The sequence below is a fragment of the Aquila chrysaetos genome, unplaced genomic scaffold (assembly GCF_900496995.4).
Source record: "Aquila chrysaetos chrysaetos unplaced genomic scaffold, bAquChr1.4, whole genome shotgun sequence".
NCBI classification, from domain to species: Eukaryota; Metazoa; Chordata; class Aves; order Accipitriformes; family Accipitridae; genus Aquila; species Aquila chrysaetos.
The window spans coordinates 8,499-24,175 of record NW_024470346.1 but is presented as its reverse complement, the minus strand read 5'-3'; the positions used below and the strand labels follow the sequence as shown (position 1 = coordinate 24,175).

General features: G+C 64.4%; 1 protein-coding gene across 1 annotated transcript; it reads right to left on the bottom strand.

Annotated features, from left to right (window-relative positions):
* Positions 1-1,764: 1,764 nt before the first annotated feature.
* PPP2R1A (protein phosphatase 2 scaffold subunit Aalpha) lies at positions 1,765-15,105 on the bottom strand (the record flags this gene model as incomplete). The annotated part of the gene is made up of 10 exons (XM_030005938.1): positions 14,974-15,105; positions 12,331-12,421; positions 11,931-12,031; positions 9,586-9,818; positions 7,462-7,609; positions 7,205-7,360; positions 5,708-5,822; positions 4,305-4,375; positions 2,982-3,116; positions 1,765-1,976 (listed from the first exon to the last, which is right to left on the bottom strand). Coding segments are annotated over exons 1-10 (1,340 nt in total), but the record flags the coding sequence as incomplete, so codon positions are not given.
* Positions 15,106-15,677: the final 572 nt, after the last annotated feature.

Genomic DNA, 15,677 nt, shown 5'->3' with positions numbered 1-15,677 from the left:
TGGTGGGGCACTGGGAAGGTCTTATGGCTACTTATAGGGGTACTGGGAGAGACTGGGAGAGCATTATGGTCTTCTACGGGGACGCTGGGAAGCACTGGGTGGGTGCTATGATCTTCTATGGGGACACTGGGAGGGACTGGGAGGCACTAAGACAGCAGTATAGTCATCTGGGGGGGTACTGGGAGGCACTGGGAGGGCGTTGCAGGCTTCTACAGGGGCACTGGGAGAGACTGGAAGGCACTGGAAGGCACTGGAAGGATGGTGTAGCCTCCCGTGGGGGCACTGGGAGGGAGTGGGAGGGGACTGAGCCATACTGGTTTCTCTTGCGAGGGTACCGGTCTGTATTAGGAGGGTTCTGGTTCATACTGGGAGGTTACTGGTTCATACTGGTTTATAATGGTGTTTCCCAGGGCGTGGAGTTCTTAGGCCGTAACGCCCTCCCAGTGCTTCCCAGTCCCTCCTAGCACACCCCCAGAAGGCCGTAATCCCCTCCCAGTGCTTCCCAGACCCTCCCAGTGCCCCCACTGAAGACCGTAACACCCTCCCAGTGCTTCCCAGTCCCTCCCAGTGCCCCCACTGAAGGCCGTAACACCCTCCCAGTGCTTCCCAGTCCCTCCTAGCACGCCCCCAGAAGGCCATAACGCCCTCCCAGTGCTTCCCAGTGCCTCTCAGCCCCTCCCAGCATGCCCCCAGAAGGCTGTAAAGCCCTCCCAGTGCTTCCCAGTGCTTCCCAGTCCCTCCCAGCATGCCCCCAGAAGGCCATAACGCCCTCCCAGTGCTTCCCAGTCCCTCCCAGCACGCCCCTAGAAGGCCGTAACCCCCTCCCAGTGCTTCCCAGTCCCTCCCAGCACGCCCCTAGAAGGCCGTAACCCCCTCCCAGTGCTTCCCAGTCCCTCCCAGTGCCCCAACTGAAGGCCGTAACCCCCTCCCAGTGCTTCCCAGTCCCTCCCAGCACGCCCCCAGAAGGCCGTAACTCCCTCCCAGCGCTTCCCAGTCCCTCCCAGAACGCCCCCAGAAGCCCGTAACGCCCTCCCAGTGCTTCCCAGTCCCTCCCAGCACGCCCCCAGAAGGCCGTAACTCCCTCCCAGCGCTTCCCAGTCCCTCCCAGTGCCCCAACTGAAGCCCGTAACCCCCTCCCAGTGCTTCCCAGTCCCTCCCAGCACGCCCCCAGAAGGCCGTAACTCCCTCCCAGTGCTTCCCAGTCTCTCCCAGTGCCCCAACTGAAGGCTGTAACCCCCTCCCAGTGCTTCCCAGTCCCTCCCAGTGCCCCAACTGAAGGCTGTAACGCCCTCCCAGTGCTTCCCAGTCCCTCCAAGCATGCCCCCAGAAGCCTGTAACGCCCTCCCAGTGCTTCCCAGTCCCTCCCAGAACGCCCCCAGAAGCCCGTAACGCCCTCCCAGTGCTTCCCAGTCCCTCCCAGCACGCCCCCAGAAGGCCGTAACCCCCTCCCAGTGCTTCCCAGTCCCTCCCAGCACGCCCCCAGAAGGCCATAACTCCCTCCCAGCGCTTCCCAGTCCCTCCCAGTGCCCCAACTGAAGGCTGTAACCCCCTCCCAGTGCTTCCCAGTCCCTCCCAGTCCCTCCCAGTACCCCCACCGAAGGCCGTAACCCCCTCCCAGTGCTTCCCAGTCCCTCCCAGCACGCCCCCAGACGGCCGTAACCCCCTCCCAGTGCTTCCCAGTCCCTCCCAGCACGCCCCCAGGCGGCCGTAACCCCCTCCCAGTGCTTCCCAGTCCCTCCCAGCACGCCCCCAGGCGGCCGTAACCCCCTCCCAGCGCTTCCCAGTGCCTCCCCAGCGCTCACCAGCTGGCCGGCCAGCAGGGGCATGTACTCGATGATGGCCAGGCGGACGCGCCACTTGGCGTCCTCGGCCAGCTCGACGATGGCGGGCAGCAGGGACTGGGAGAGCTGCCGGATCCCGATCACCTCGTTGACGCAGTCCAGGTTGGAGATGATGTTCAGGCGGACCTCGGGGCACTGCGGGGACAACGGCACGCGCTGCTGGCGCCTATACGGTGGTGGCACCTATAGGGCGGTGGCACCTACGGGGCGGTGGCACCTGTAGGGGTGGTGGCACCTACGGGGCAGTGGCACCTGTAGGGGTGGTGGCACCTACGGGGCGGTGGCACCTACGGGGCGGTGGCACTTATGGGGTGGTGGCACTTACGGGGTGGTGGCAGCTACGGGGCGGTGGCACCTATACGGTGGTGGCACTTATGGGGTGGTGGCACTTACGGGGTGGTGGCGCCTACGGAGTGGTGGCACCTATAGGGTGGTGGCACCTACGGGGCGGAGGCACCTACGGGGCGGTGGTACCTACGGGGCGGTGGCACCTAAGGGCTGGTGGCGCCTACGGGGTGGTGGCACTTACAGGGGTGGTGGCACCTATACGGTGGTGACAGCTACGGGGTGGTGGCAGCTACGGGGTGGTGGCAGCTACGGGGTGGTGGCACCTGTAGGGGTGGTGGCACCTACGGGGCGGTGGCACCTATACGGTGGTGGCACCTACGGGGTGGTAGCACCTACGGGGCAGTGGCACCTACAGGGGTGGTGGCACCTACGGGGTGGTGGCACCTACGGGGCGGTGGCACCTATAGGGGTGGTGGCACCTACGGGGCGGTGGCACCTATATGGTGGTGGCACCTACAGGGCGGTGGCACCTACGGCGTGGTGGCACCTATAGGGGCGGTGGCACCTACGGGGCGGTGGCACCTATAGGGGTGGTGGCACCTATACGGTGGTGGCACCTATACGGTGGTGGCACCTATGGGGCGGTGGCACCTATGCGGTGGTGGCACTGGGAGGGGGACGCGGCGGTTCCCCGAGTGTCCCCAACTGTCCCCCAACTATCTCCAAGGCGTCCCCGTCACGGTGGCACCATCCCCAAGCCCTCAACCAGCGTGCCACCGCGGTCCCCAAAACGTCCTCAACCCCGGCAGCGCGTCCCCAAATGTCCCCCCCCCCCCCCAGAAGCGTCCCCACCTCGTCCTTGAGCTGCGCGAGGAAGAGGGGCAGCAGATGCTCCACCGTGTTGTCCTTCCCCAGGATTGGGGACAGTCCCATGATGACGGACGCCAGCGCCGACTTCACGTGTTGGTTGGCGTCTGACACCAGCTCCTGGGGACAGCGTGGGGACACCGTGGGGTGGGGTGGGGACACCCGTGTGGGTCCCCCGGGGGGGGGGGGGGTGCGCTCTGAGGTGATCCTGAGGTGTCCCCATGAGGTCCCACCACCCCAGAAGGTCCCCAGGGGTGTCCCCACGATGTCCCACCACCCCAGAAGGTCCCCCAGGGGTGTCCCCACGATGTCCCACCACCCCAGAAGGTCCCCCAGGTGTGTCCCCGTGATGTCCCCCCACCCCAAGAGATCCCCAGGTGTGTCCCCGTGATGTCCCACCACCCCAGAAGGTCCCCCAGGGGTGTCCCCACGATGTCCCCCCCACCCCAGAAGGTCCCCAGGGGTGTCCCCATGATGTCCCCCCCACCCCAGAAGGTCCCCAGGGGTGTCCCCGTGATGTCCCCCCACCCCAAGAGATCCCCAGGTGTGTCCCCGTGATGTCCCACCACCCCAGAAGGTCCCCAGGGGTGTCCCCACGATGTCCCCCCACCCCAAGAGATCCCCAGGGGTGTCCCCGTGATGTCCCCCCACCCCAGAAGGTCCCCCAGGGGTGTCCCCACGATGTCCCCCCACCCCAAGAGATCCCCAGGGGTGTCCCCGTGATGTCCCACCACCCCAAGAGATCCCCAGGAGTGTCCCCACGATGTCCCCCCACCCCAGAAGGTCCCCAGGGGTGTCCCCGTGATGTCCCCCCACCCCAAGAGATCCCCAGGTGTGTCCCCGTGATGTCCCACCACCCCAGAAGGTCCCCAGGGGTGTCCCCACGATGTCCCCCCACCCCAGAAGGTCCCCCAGGGGTGTCCCCGTGAGGTCCCACCACCCCAAGAGATCCCCAGGAGTGTCCCCACGATGTCCCACCACCCCAGAAGGTCCCCAGGGGTGTCCCCACGATGTCCCCCCACCCCAGAAGGTCCCCAGGGGTGTCCCCACGATGTCCCCCCACCCCAGAAGGTCCCCAGGGGTGTCCCCACGATGTCCCACCACCCCAGAAGGTCCCCAGGTGTGTCCTCGTGATGTCCCACCACCCCAAGGTGTCCCCACCTTGAGGCAAAGCAAGATCTAACCCATGATGTCACCATCGCCGTGCCCCCCACGACGTCCCCCCCCCACCCCAGGGTGTCCCCGTGGTGTCCCCCCAACCCCGTGGTGTCCCCCCAACCCCGTGGCGTCCCCCCAAGCGTCCCTTACCTTGATGCAGGGCAGGATCTGGCCCATGATGACGGCCTCCCGGCAGTCTGGGGACAGGTTCTCGCAGAACTCTGAGGGGGGGGGACACACACAGGGTGGCATCGGTTGGGGATGTGGGGACACCGGGAGTGGCCTTGGGGACACGGGGGACACCAGGGACCGTCCTCGGGGACATGAGGGACCCCCAGAACCATCCTTGGGGACGTGGGGACCATCCTTGGAGACACAAGGCTCATCCTCGGGGTCATGGGGATGGTCCTTAGGGACACGGGAGCCATCCTTGGGGACCCGGGGATGGTCCTTGGGGACACGGGGACCTAGGGATGGACCTTGGGGACCACCCTTGGGGACATGGGGGTCTGCAGGGACCATCCCTGGGGACGCAGGGACCTGGGGACCATCCTTGGGGACACGGGGAACTAGAGATGGACCTTGGGGACACAGAGGCCATCCCTGGGGACACGAGGACCATCCTTGGGGACACGGGGACCTAGCGATGGACCTTGGGGACACAAGGACCATCCATGGCGACATGGGGACCTAGGGATGGACCTTGGGGACACAGAGACCATCCTTGGGGACACGGGAACCTAGGGATGGACCTTGGGGACACAGAGACCATCTTTGGGGACGTGGGGACCTAGGGATGGACCTTGGGGACACAAGGACCCTCATTGGGGACACGGGGACCTAGGGATGGACCTTGGGGACACAAGGACCATCTCTGGGGACACGGGGACCATCCTTGGGGACACGGGGACCAAGGGATGGACCCTGGGGACCTGGAGACCATCCTTGGGGACACGGGGACCATCCTTGGGGACACGGGGACCAAGGGATGGACCCTGGGGACCTGGAGACCATCCTTGGGGACACGGGGACCTAGGGATGGACCTTGGGGACACAAAGACCATTCTTGGGGACCTGGGGACCATCCTTGGGGACACGGAGACCAAGGGACGGACCTTGGGGACCTAGGGACCATCTTTGGGGACACGAGGACCATCCTTGGGGACCTGGGGACCTAGGGATGGACCTTGGGGATCTGGGGACCATCTTTGGGGACACGGGGACCTAGTGATGGACCCTGGGGACACAGAGACCATCCTTGGGGACACGGGGACCTAGGGATGGACCTTGGGGACCTGGGGACCATCTTTGGGGACACGGGGACCTAGGGATGGACCTTGGGGACACAGAGACCATCTCTGGGGACCTGGGGACCATCCTTGGGGACACGAAGGTCTCCAGGAACCCTCCTTGTTGACCGTCTCTGGTGACCCAGCGCCCCAGGACCCGTCTCTGAGGACACGCAAACCCTCCTTGGGGACAAGGGGACCTGGGGACGACACCCAGGTATTTGGGGGGGGCGAGGGCGGGGCGAGGGCGTGGCCCCAGCTGACCTTTGACCTTGTGGGAGGCGGCCGCCCGCACCTCGGCCTCGCAGTCCTTCATGAGGCTCTGGAAAGCCCCCACCAGGTCGGTCTTGGTGATTTCGGGTCCCACGGCTCGTTGAAGCTGGAAGAAGAGATCAAAGAAAATGTCCCCAACTGTCCCCTCAAGGACGTCCCAAATCGTCCCCCTCCCCAAAAGTGTCCTCACGTGTCCCCAACACCCCCAAATCTGTCCCAAAACATCCCCAGGGGGGTCCCCACATGTTCCAAACCGTCCCCGAAGTGTGTCCCCCAAAATATCCCTCTACAATGTCACCCATGTCCACAAACCCCCCTCCAAATGTGTCCCCAAACATCCCAGGGGGGTCCCCACATGTCCCCAAAGTGCGTCCCTCAAAATATCTCTCCAAAACATCCCTAAACACCCCCAAATGTGTCCCCAAACAGCCCCAAATGTGTCCCCAAAGTGTCCCCCAAAATATCCCTCCAAAACATCCCCAAACACCCCCAAATGTGTCCCCAAACACCCCCAAACGTGTCCCCAAAGTGCATCCCCCAAAATATCCCTCCAAAACATCCCCAAACACCCCCAAATGTGTCCCCAAACATCCCCAAATGTGTCCCCAAAGTGTGACCCCCAAAATATCCCTCCAAAACATCCCCAAACACCCCCCAAATCTGTCCCCACTGTCCCCAAAGCGTGTCCCCCAATATATCCCTCCAAAACATCCCCAAACTCCCCCAAATGTGTCCCCAAACACCCTCAAACGTGTCCCCAAAGCGTGTCCCCCAAAATATCCCTCCAAAACATCCCCAAACACCCCCAAATGTGTCCCCAAACACCCCCAAATGTGTCCCCAAAGTGTCCCCCAAAATATCCCTCCAAAACATCCCCAAACACCCCCAGATCTGTCCCCAAACACCCCCAAATGTGTCCCCACTGTCCCCAAAGTGTGTCCCCACTATCCCCAAAGCGTGTCCCCCAAAATATCCCTCCAAAACATCCCCAAACGTGTCCCCAAACACCCCCAAACGTGTCCCCAAAGTGCGTCCCCCAAAATATCCTCCAAAACATCCCCAAACACCCCCAATGTGTCCCCAAACACCCCCAAACGTGTCCCCAAAGTGGGTCCCCCAAAATATCCTCCAAAACATCCCCAAACACCCCCAGATCTGTCCCCAAACACCCCCAAATGTGTCCCCACTGTCCCCAAAGTGTGTCCCCACTGTCCCCAAAGTGTGTCCCCCAAAATATCCCTCCAAAACATCCCCAAACGTGTCCCCAAACACCCCCAAACGTGTCCCCAAAGTGCGTCCCCCAAAATATCCTCCAAAACATCCCCAAACACCCCCAAATGTGTCCCCAAAGTGTCCCCCAAAATATCCCTCCAAAACATCCCCAAACGCCCCCAAACGCGTCCCCAAACGTCCCCAACCTCCACCACAGTGTGTCCCCCAAAACATCCCCCCAAAACGTCCCCAGCCCTCCCCGAAAGCGTCCCCCACCTCGGTGAACTTATCGGCCACCATGTACCGCACGCGCCAGGATTTGTCCTCGGCCGCCTGCCGCAGCGTCGGCATCACCAGCCCCTCCAGCTCCTCCTGCGGCAGCAGCTGGGCGATGCTGACGCACGCTTCCACCGCCAACAGCCGAACCGAGTCCTACCGGGAACGCCACGCGTCCGGAAAAGGGGGAACCCGCATGTCCGGGAACCCCTCTCCCTCTTTTCGGGGACCCCGACATCCAGGTCCCCCTTTTATACCTGCTCGTCAGACGCCAGGTTGGAGAACATGGGGATGATCTCGCTCTTGACGTGCTCCAGTTCCAAAACTTTGGCAAATTCTCCCAGTTTGGAGGCGGCGGCGCGACGGACCATGGGGGTGTCGTCCGAGCAGAGGTTCCGGAAATATCTGGGGATGTGGGGATGATCTTTGGGGACGTCCCGAGACCCTTGGGGACATCCCGACGCACCTGGGGATGTGCTACGGGGTCTGCCGGACCACGCCGCGAAGCCGAAAAACGGGCCACGGGGCCAACTTGGGCGCCCTGGGCTGACCTACAGCGGCTTGAGGGACACCAAGGATGGGTTGGGGCCACCAAGGTTGGCTCGGGGACACCAGGGAGGGGTTGGGGACACCGGGGACGCCTTGGGGACATGCTGTGGGGTCTGCCGGACCAGGCCACGAGGCCAAAATTGGGCCACGGGGCCAACGTGGAGACCCGCAGCGGAGGTAGAGGGGATTGAAGAACATCAAGGATGGCTTGGGGACACCAACGCTGCCTTGGGGACAATGTGGATTCCTTGGGGACGTGCTATGGGATCTCTTTGACCATGCCATGAGCCAAAAAATGGGCCACGGGGCCAACTTGGGCGCCCTGGGCTGACCTACAGCGGCTTGAGGGACACCAAGGATGGGTTGGGGCCACCAAGGATGGCTCGGGGACACCAGGAGGGGTTGGGGACACCGGGGACACCTTGGGGACGTGCTGTGGGGTCTGCTGGACCAGGCCACGAGGCCAAAATTGGGTCACGGGGCCAACGTGGAGACCCGCAGCGGAGGTAGAGGGGATTGAAGAACATCAAGGATGGCTTGGGGACACCAACGATGCCTTGGGGACAATGTGGATTCCTTGGGGACGTGCTACGGGGTCTCCTTGACCATGCCATGAGCCAAAAAATGGGCCACGGGGCCAACTTGGGCGCCCTGGGCTGACCTACAGCGGCTTGAGGGACACCAAGGATGGGTTGGGGCCACCAAGGTTGGCTCGGGGACACCAGGAGGGGTTGGGGACACTGGGGACGCCTTGGGGACGTGCTGTGGGGTCTGCTGGACCAGGCCACGAGGCCAAAATTGGGTCACGGGGCCAACGTGGAGACCCGCAGCGGAGATAGAGGGGATTGAGGAACATCAAGGATGGCTTGGGGACACCAACGCTGCCTTGGGGACAATGTGGATTCCTTGGGGACGTGCTACGGGGTCTTCTTGACCATGCCATGAGCCAAAAAATGGGCCACGGGGCCAACTTGGGCGCCCTGGGCTGACCTACAGCGGCTTGAGGGACACCAAGGATGGGTTGGGGCCACCAAGATTGGCTCGGGGACACCAGGAGGGGTTGGGGACACCGGGGACGCCTTGGGGACGTGCTGTGGGGTCTGCTGGACCAGGCCACGAGGCCAAAATTGGGCCACGTGGCCAACGTGGAGACCCGCAGCGGAGGTAGAGGGGATTGAGGAACGTCAAGGATGGGTTGGGGCCACCCAAAGATGGCTCGGGGACACTGAGGTTCGCACGGGGACGACGCGGACGTCTCGGGGACGTGCCGTGAGGTCACCACAACCACGCCATGAGCCCAGTAACAGGCTGAGGAGCCAACGTGAAGACCCCAGGGCCAACCCGGACCAGACCAAGTGCCACCAAGGTTGCCGTAGGGCCACCAGGGATGGCTTAGGGCCATCAAGATCCGCTTGGGGCCACCAGGGATGGCTTGGGGACAATAGGGACACCTCGGGGACGTGTCACCGGGGTCCAGGCCAAACCACGAGCCCAGTTAACGGACCGAGGGGCCAAGATGAAGACCCCGGGGCCAACCTGGAACTGATTTAGAGCCACCATAGTTGGCGCGTGGCCACCAGGACCAGCTCGGGGCCACCAAGGATGGCTTGAGGCCACCAGGGCTGGCTTGGGGACAACGGAGACACCTCGGGAACGCCACCACGGGGTCACCGCAACCGCACCGTGAACCAAATAACGGGCCAAAGAGCCGACGCGAAGACCCCGGGGCCAAACCCAAACCAGACCCGAGTCCCACCAAAGGTCCCGCGGGGCCGCCAAGGGTGGCTTGGGGACAACGGGGCCACCTCAAGGCCACCGCGGAGGTCACTCACTGTCGCAGCTCGGCCTTGACGGGGCTGGAGACGCGTGGGTAACAGACGCTGAAGAGGCCGCAAGCGGAGGTGCGGGAGGTGAACCAGTCGCCCCCCGCCAGGCGCTTCACCAAGGGGACGAAGTGACCTTCTAGGTCAGGTGGGGCGTGCTCGTGGGACACCGCCCGCAGGGACTCCACCGCCTTGTCCCGCACCACCGTCTCCTCCACTGTGGCCAGGCTCTCCAGGGGGGGCTGTACGGGGGGGGACGGGGGGACACGGGGTCACCCCTAAACTGTGAGACCCCCCCCCCAACACGGTCGTTCACGTCCCCAACGTCCACCCGACCGACCCAGCGTCCGCCCGACCGACCAAACGTCCGCCTTGAGGACCTCAAGGTCCCCCCAGGGAGTTGGGGGGGACTTCAGGAGATGACCCCCCCAAATCCTGACACCCTCCCGAGGTCCCTCAGGTCCCCAACGTCCCCCTACAAGGAACCCAACGTCCACCCAACCAACCCAATGTCCACCCAACCAACCCAACGTCCCCCTTGAGGACCCCAACATCCCCTCAGGGAGTTGGGGGGGGTTCCAGGAGGTGACCCCCCCCCAAATCCTGACACCCTCCCAAGCTCCCTAAGGTCCCAACATCCCCCCGCAAGAAACCCACCGTCCACCCAACCGACCCAATGTCAACCCAACCGACCCAACGTTCTGCTGAAGAGTACAACATCCCCCAAAAATCACCTCAATGTTCTCCTTGAGGACCCCAACGTCCCCTCAGGGAGTTGGGGGGGGTTCCAGGAGGTGACCCCCCCCAAATCCTGACACCCTCCCGAGGCCCCTCAGGTCCCAACATCCCCCTGCAAGGAACCCAACATCCACCCAACCCACTCAACGTCCACCCAACCAACCCAACATCCCCCTTGAGGACCCCAACGTCCCCTCAGGGAGTTGGTGGGGGTTCCAGGTAACCCCCCCCCCCCCAAATCCTGACACCCTCCCAAGGTCCCTAAGGTCCCCAACGTCCCCCTACAAGGAACCCAGCGTCCACCCAACCCACTCAACATCCACCCAACCGACCCAACGTCCCCTTTGAGGACCCCAAGGTCCCCTCAGGGAGTTGGGGGGGACTTCAGGAGGTGACCCCCCCAAATCCTGACACCCTCCCGAGGCCCCTCAGGTCCCCGACGTCCCCCTACAAGGAACCCACTGTCCACCCAACTAACGCAACGTCAACCCAACCAACCCAACGTTCTCCTGAACAGTCAGACATCCCCCCAAAATCACCTCAATGTCCCCCTTGAGGACCCCAAGGTCCCCTCAGGGAGTCAGGGGGGTTCCAGGAGGTGACCCCCCCAAATCCTGACACCCTCCTGAGGTCCCTCAGGTCCCCAACGTCCCCCTACAAGGAACCCAACGTCCACCCAACCCACTCAACGTCCACCCAGCCGACCCAATGTCCCCTTTGAGAACGCCAACGTCCCCTCAGGGAGTTGGGGGGGACTTCAGGAGGTGACCCCCCCAAATCCTGACACCCTCCCGAGGTCCCTCAGGTCCCCAACGTCCCCCTACAAGGAACCCACTGTCCACCCAACTAACACAACGTCAACCCAACCAACCCAACGTTCTCCTGAGCAGTCCGACATCCCCCCAAAATCACCTCAACGTCCCCCTTGAGGACCCCAAGATCCCCTCAGGGAGTCAGGGGGGTTCCAGGAGGTGACCCCCCCAAATCCTGACACCCTCCCGAGGTCCCTAAGGTCCCCAAGGTCCCCCTACAAGGAACCCAACGTCCACCCAACCCACTCAACGTCCACCCAACCCACTCAACGTCCACCCAACCCACTCAACGTCCACCCAACCGACCCAACGTCCCCCTTGAGGACCCCAAGGTCCCCTCAGGGAGTCAGGGGGGTTCCAGGAGGTGACCCCCCCAAATCCTGACACCCTCCTGAGGTCCCTCAGGTCCCCAACGTCCCCCTGCAAGGAACCCAACGTCCACCCAACCCACTCAACGTCCACCCAACCAACCCAATGTCCACCCAACCAACCCAACGTCCCCCTTGAGGACCCCAAGGTCCCCTCAGGGAATCAGGGGGGTTCTAGGAGGTGACCCCCCCAAATCCTGACACCCTCCCGAGGCCCCTCAGGTCCCCGACGTCCCCCTACAAGGAACCAAACGTCCACCCAACCCACTCAACGTCCACCCAGCCGACCCAACGTCCCCCCAACCCACTCAACGTCCACCCAGCCGACCCAACGTCCCCCCAGCCGACCCAACGTCCCCCCGCGGAGCCCCAGGTGCCCCTGGGGGGGACACCCAGGGGTCCGGGGAGGGCGCGGGTGGGTGGGGGTGCTCCGTACCAGGAGACAGTGGACAAACTCTGGTCCCCCAACCAGGGCGGTGAAGGTGCCGAGCTGCTCCGCCAACGCCAGCAGCACCTCATCCTCGTCGTAGATGGTGTCTGTGACGAGACACAGAAAGAAAAAACACACGTTGTCAGCCCCCCCGCCACCGCCCCGGGCTGTCAATCACCTCCCCAAGCCCCACCTACCACCCTTAAACCCCACCCACGGCCCCCCAAACCCCCACCCACCGCCCTTCAGCGCAGCCCACCTCCCCTGCACCACGCAAGCAAAGGGGAAGCGTAGGGAGGTGGTCGTTGGATTGGGGGGGGGGGTCCCTCGTCACCTGGCGCCCCCCCCCCCTCACCTGACACCACCCCTTAAAAACCTGGGGAACCCCCCCGGGCCCCCCCCTTACCGGTGAGGAAGGGCAGGAGCTCGCTGCGGGTGCGTTCCACGCCCAGCGCCAGGGCGATGGTCGACAGCTTCTTGATGCTGTTGAGGCGTAGCTGAAAATGGGGGGGGGGGAACGGGGACAAAAAGGGGTGAGGAATTGCCCCCCCCCCCTCCTCCAGGGGCAAAATGGGACCCCCGGGGGGGGAAAGCCACCCCCCCTGGGGCCAGTGAGCACCCCTCCTGCGGTAAATATCCCTTCTCTGGGGTAAATAATTTCTTGCCGAGGTAAATAAAGCCCTTTCTGGGGGGCAGATCTCGGGCCCCTGGGGACAAAATGGCCACCGTGGGGTCAAATACCCCCCCCCCCCAGGGGCAAATACCCCCCCCCAGGGGCAAATAAAGCCTGTCATGGGGGGGGATCTCAGCCCCCTGGGGACAAAATGGCCCCCATGGGGTCAAATAACCCCCCCCAGGGGCAAATACCCCCCCAGGGGCAAATAACGCCTGTCCTGGGGGGGAATCTCAGCCCCCCTGGGGACAAAATGGCCACCATGGGGTGAAATACCCCCCCCCAGGGGCAAATACCCCCCCCAGGGGCACAAAACCCCCCCAGGGGCAAATAAAGCCTGTCCTGGGGGGGGAATCTCAGCCCCATGGGGACAAAATGGCCGCCATGGGGTGAAATAGCCCCCCCAGGGGCAAATACCCCCCCCCCAGGGGCAAATAAAGCCCCTCCTGGGGGGGGATCTCAGCCCCCTGGGGACAAAATGGCCACCACGAGGTCAAATAAAGCCCCCCCAGGGGAAAATACCCCCCCCCAGGGGCAAATAAAGCCTGTCCTGGGGGGGAATCTCAGCCCCCCTGGGGACAAAATGGCCGCCATGGGGGCAAATACCCCCCCCCCAGGGGCACATAACCCCCCCAGGGGCAAATAAAGCCTGTCATGGGGGGGAATCTCAGCCCCATGGGGACAAAATGGCCGCCATGGGGTGAAATAGCCCCCCAGGGGCAAATACCCCCCCCCGGGGCAAATAAAGCCTGTCATGGGGGGGGATCTCAGCCCCCTGGGGACAAAATGGCCACCACGAAGTCAAATAAAGCCCCCCCAGGGGAAAATACCCCCCCCAGGGGCAAATAAAGCCTGTCCTGGGGGGGAATCTCAGCCCCCCTGGGGACAAAATGGCCGCCATGGGGTGAAATACCCCCCCCCAGGGGCAAATACCCCCCCCCAGGGGCACATAACCCCCCCAGGGGCAAATAAAGCCTGTCCTGGGGGGGAATCTCAGCCCCATGGGGACAAAATGGCCGCCATGGGGTGAAATAGCCCCCCAGGGGCAAATACCCCCCCCCAGGGGCAAATAAAGCCTGTCATGGGGGGGGGATCTCAGCCCCCTGGGGACAAAATGGCCACCATGGGGTCAAATAACCCCCCCCCAGGGGCAAATACCCCCCCAGGGGCAAATAACGCCTGTCCTGGGGGGGGATCTCAGCCCCCCTGGGGACAAAATGGCCCCCATGGGGTGAAATACCCCCCCCCAGGGGCAAATACCCCCCCCCAGGGGCACATAACCCCCCCCAGGGGCAAATAAAGCCTGTCCTGGGGGGGAATCTCAGCCCCATGGGGACAAAATGGCCGCCATGGGGTGAAATAGCCCCCCCAGGGGCAAATACCCCCCCCCCCAGGGGCAAATAAAGCCCCTCCTGGGGGGGGATCTCAGCCCCCTGGGGACAAAATGGCCACCATGGGGTCAAATAACCCCCCCCAGGGGCAAATACCCCCCCCAGGGGCAAATAAAGCCCCCCCAGGGAGGGAGATCTCAGCCCCCTGGGGACAAAATGGCCACCATGGGGTCAAATACCCCCCCCCCCAGGGGCAAATACCCCCCCCAGGGGCAAATAAAGCCTGTCATGGGGGGGAATCTCAGCCCCCTGGGGACAAAATGGCCGCCATGAGGTCAAACAAAGCCCCCCCAAAAGTAAATAAAGCTCCTTCCGGGGAAGACCACCCCCCCCCCCGCCCCGATTCAACCAATCAAGAGCCTCGTCTCACAGCTCCGCAGCGCCGCCGCGGCAGAAAGAAGCCCCCCCATTTGCTCCGCAGCCTCCCCCCCCCCCCCCCCGCCCCCACGTGATAAGCTTCCCCACCACCACCAGCCCTTCGGCTCCGCCCACGCCGAGCGACACCCAATGGCGGCCGCCGCCGCCCCGCCCTCCCGCTCCCATTGGCCCGCCGCGGCCAAGTCAGGAGAGCCGCGCTGCCCCCACCGATAGGGGGCGCCAAGGTGAGCGGGGGAGGGGGGGACGGGACACGACACACAGGATTCCCCTTAACGCCTCCCGGACCAATCAGGAGCCCCCTCGCAGAATGAATGGGGCCCGCGACCCAATCAGAGAGCGCCTTTCATCGCAAACACCGGCGCGAGGGAGGGCGATGAGGAGCCCCCTCATCATGTAACGCCGCTCCCCATTAGCCCGCGCCTGAGGGGAGCGGGTGGGGGGTTGGGGGGGAGAAGGCGGCCTCAACCAATCAGAGCCGCCGTTTCATGGCTGCGCCGCGGCCGGCCGCCATTAGCGGTAGGAGCGGAGCCGCGGCGGGCGATGGCGGCCGGGCCCGGAGGCCGAGGCCGGGCCAGAGGGAGCGGATCCGGGTCCGGTAAAGCGGTACCTGCACGTCCTCGTTACGGAGCTCGTCGATGAGGACGGCGATAGGGTAAAGCGAATCGTCGCCGTCCGCCGCCGCCATCTTCTCCGCCGCCGCCGCCGCCCCGGCTCTGAGGGGCGGCACGGGGTCGCCCGCCCCGCTCTTGCAGGGTCTCCCGAACGCTCATTGGCCGGCGCTACCCCAAAGCCCGCCTCCCATCCCTCCCCATTGGCCCAGGCTCCCCGGGGAGGCCCGCCTCTCCCCGCCAGCCCCGCCCCCTTGCGGCCGGCTCGGCCCCGCCCCCTCCTCGCCGCCTGATTGGGCGGCGCCCATGAGTGACGGCGCGGAGGGGCGGGGCGAGGCGTTGCTCGGCAACGCGGCGCCGCCGCCGGGGGATGCTGGGGCCAAACTGGGACCCGCTGGGGCCAAACTGGGACCCGCTGGGTCATACTGGGATCTGCTGGGACCCACCGGGATCCCCCTGGGGTCAAACTGGGACCCACTGGGTCATACTGGGACCTGCTGTGTCCAAACTGGGACCTGCTGGGCCATACTGGGATCCGCTGGGACCCACTGGGATCCCCCTGGGGTCAAACTGGGACCCACTGGGTCATACTTGGACCCCCCCCCCCCCCCAGGGCCAAACTGGGACCTGCTGGGTCATACTGGCATCCGCTGGGGCCAAACTGGGACCCACCGGGACCCCCCTGGTGCCAAACTGGGACCTG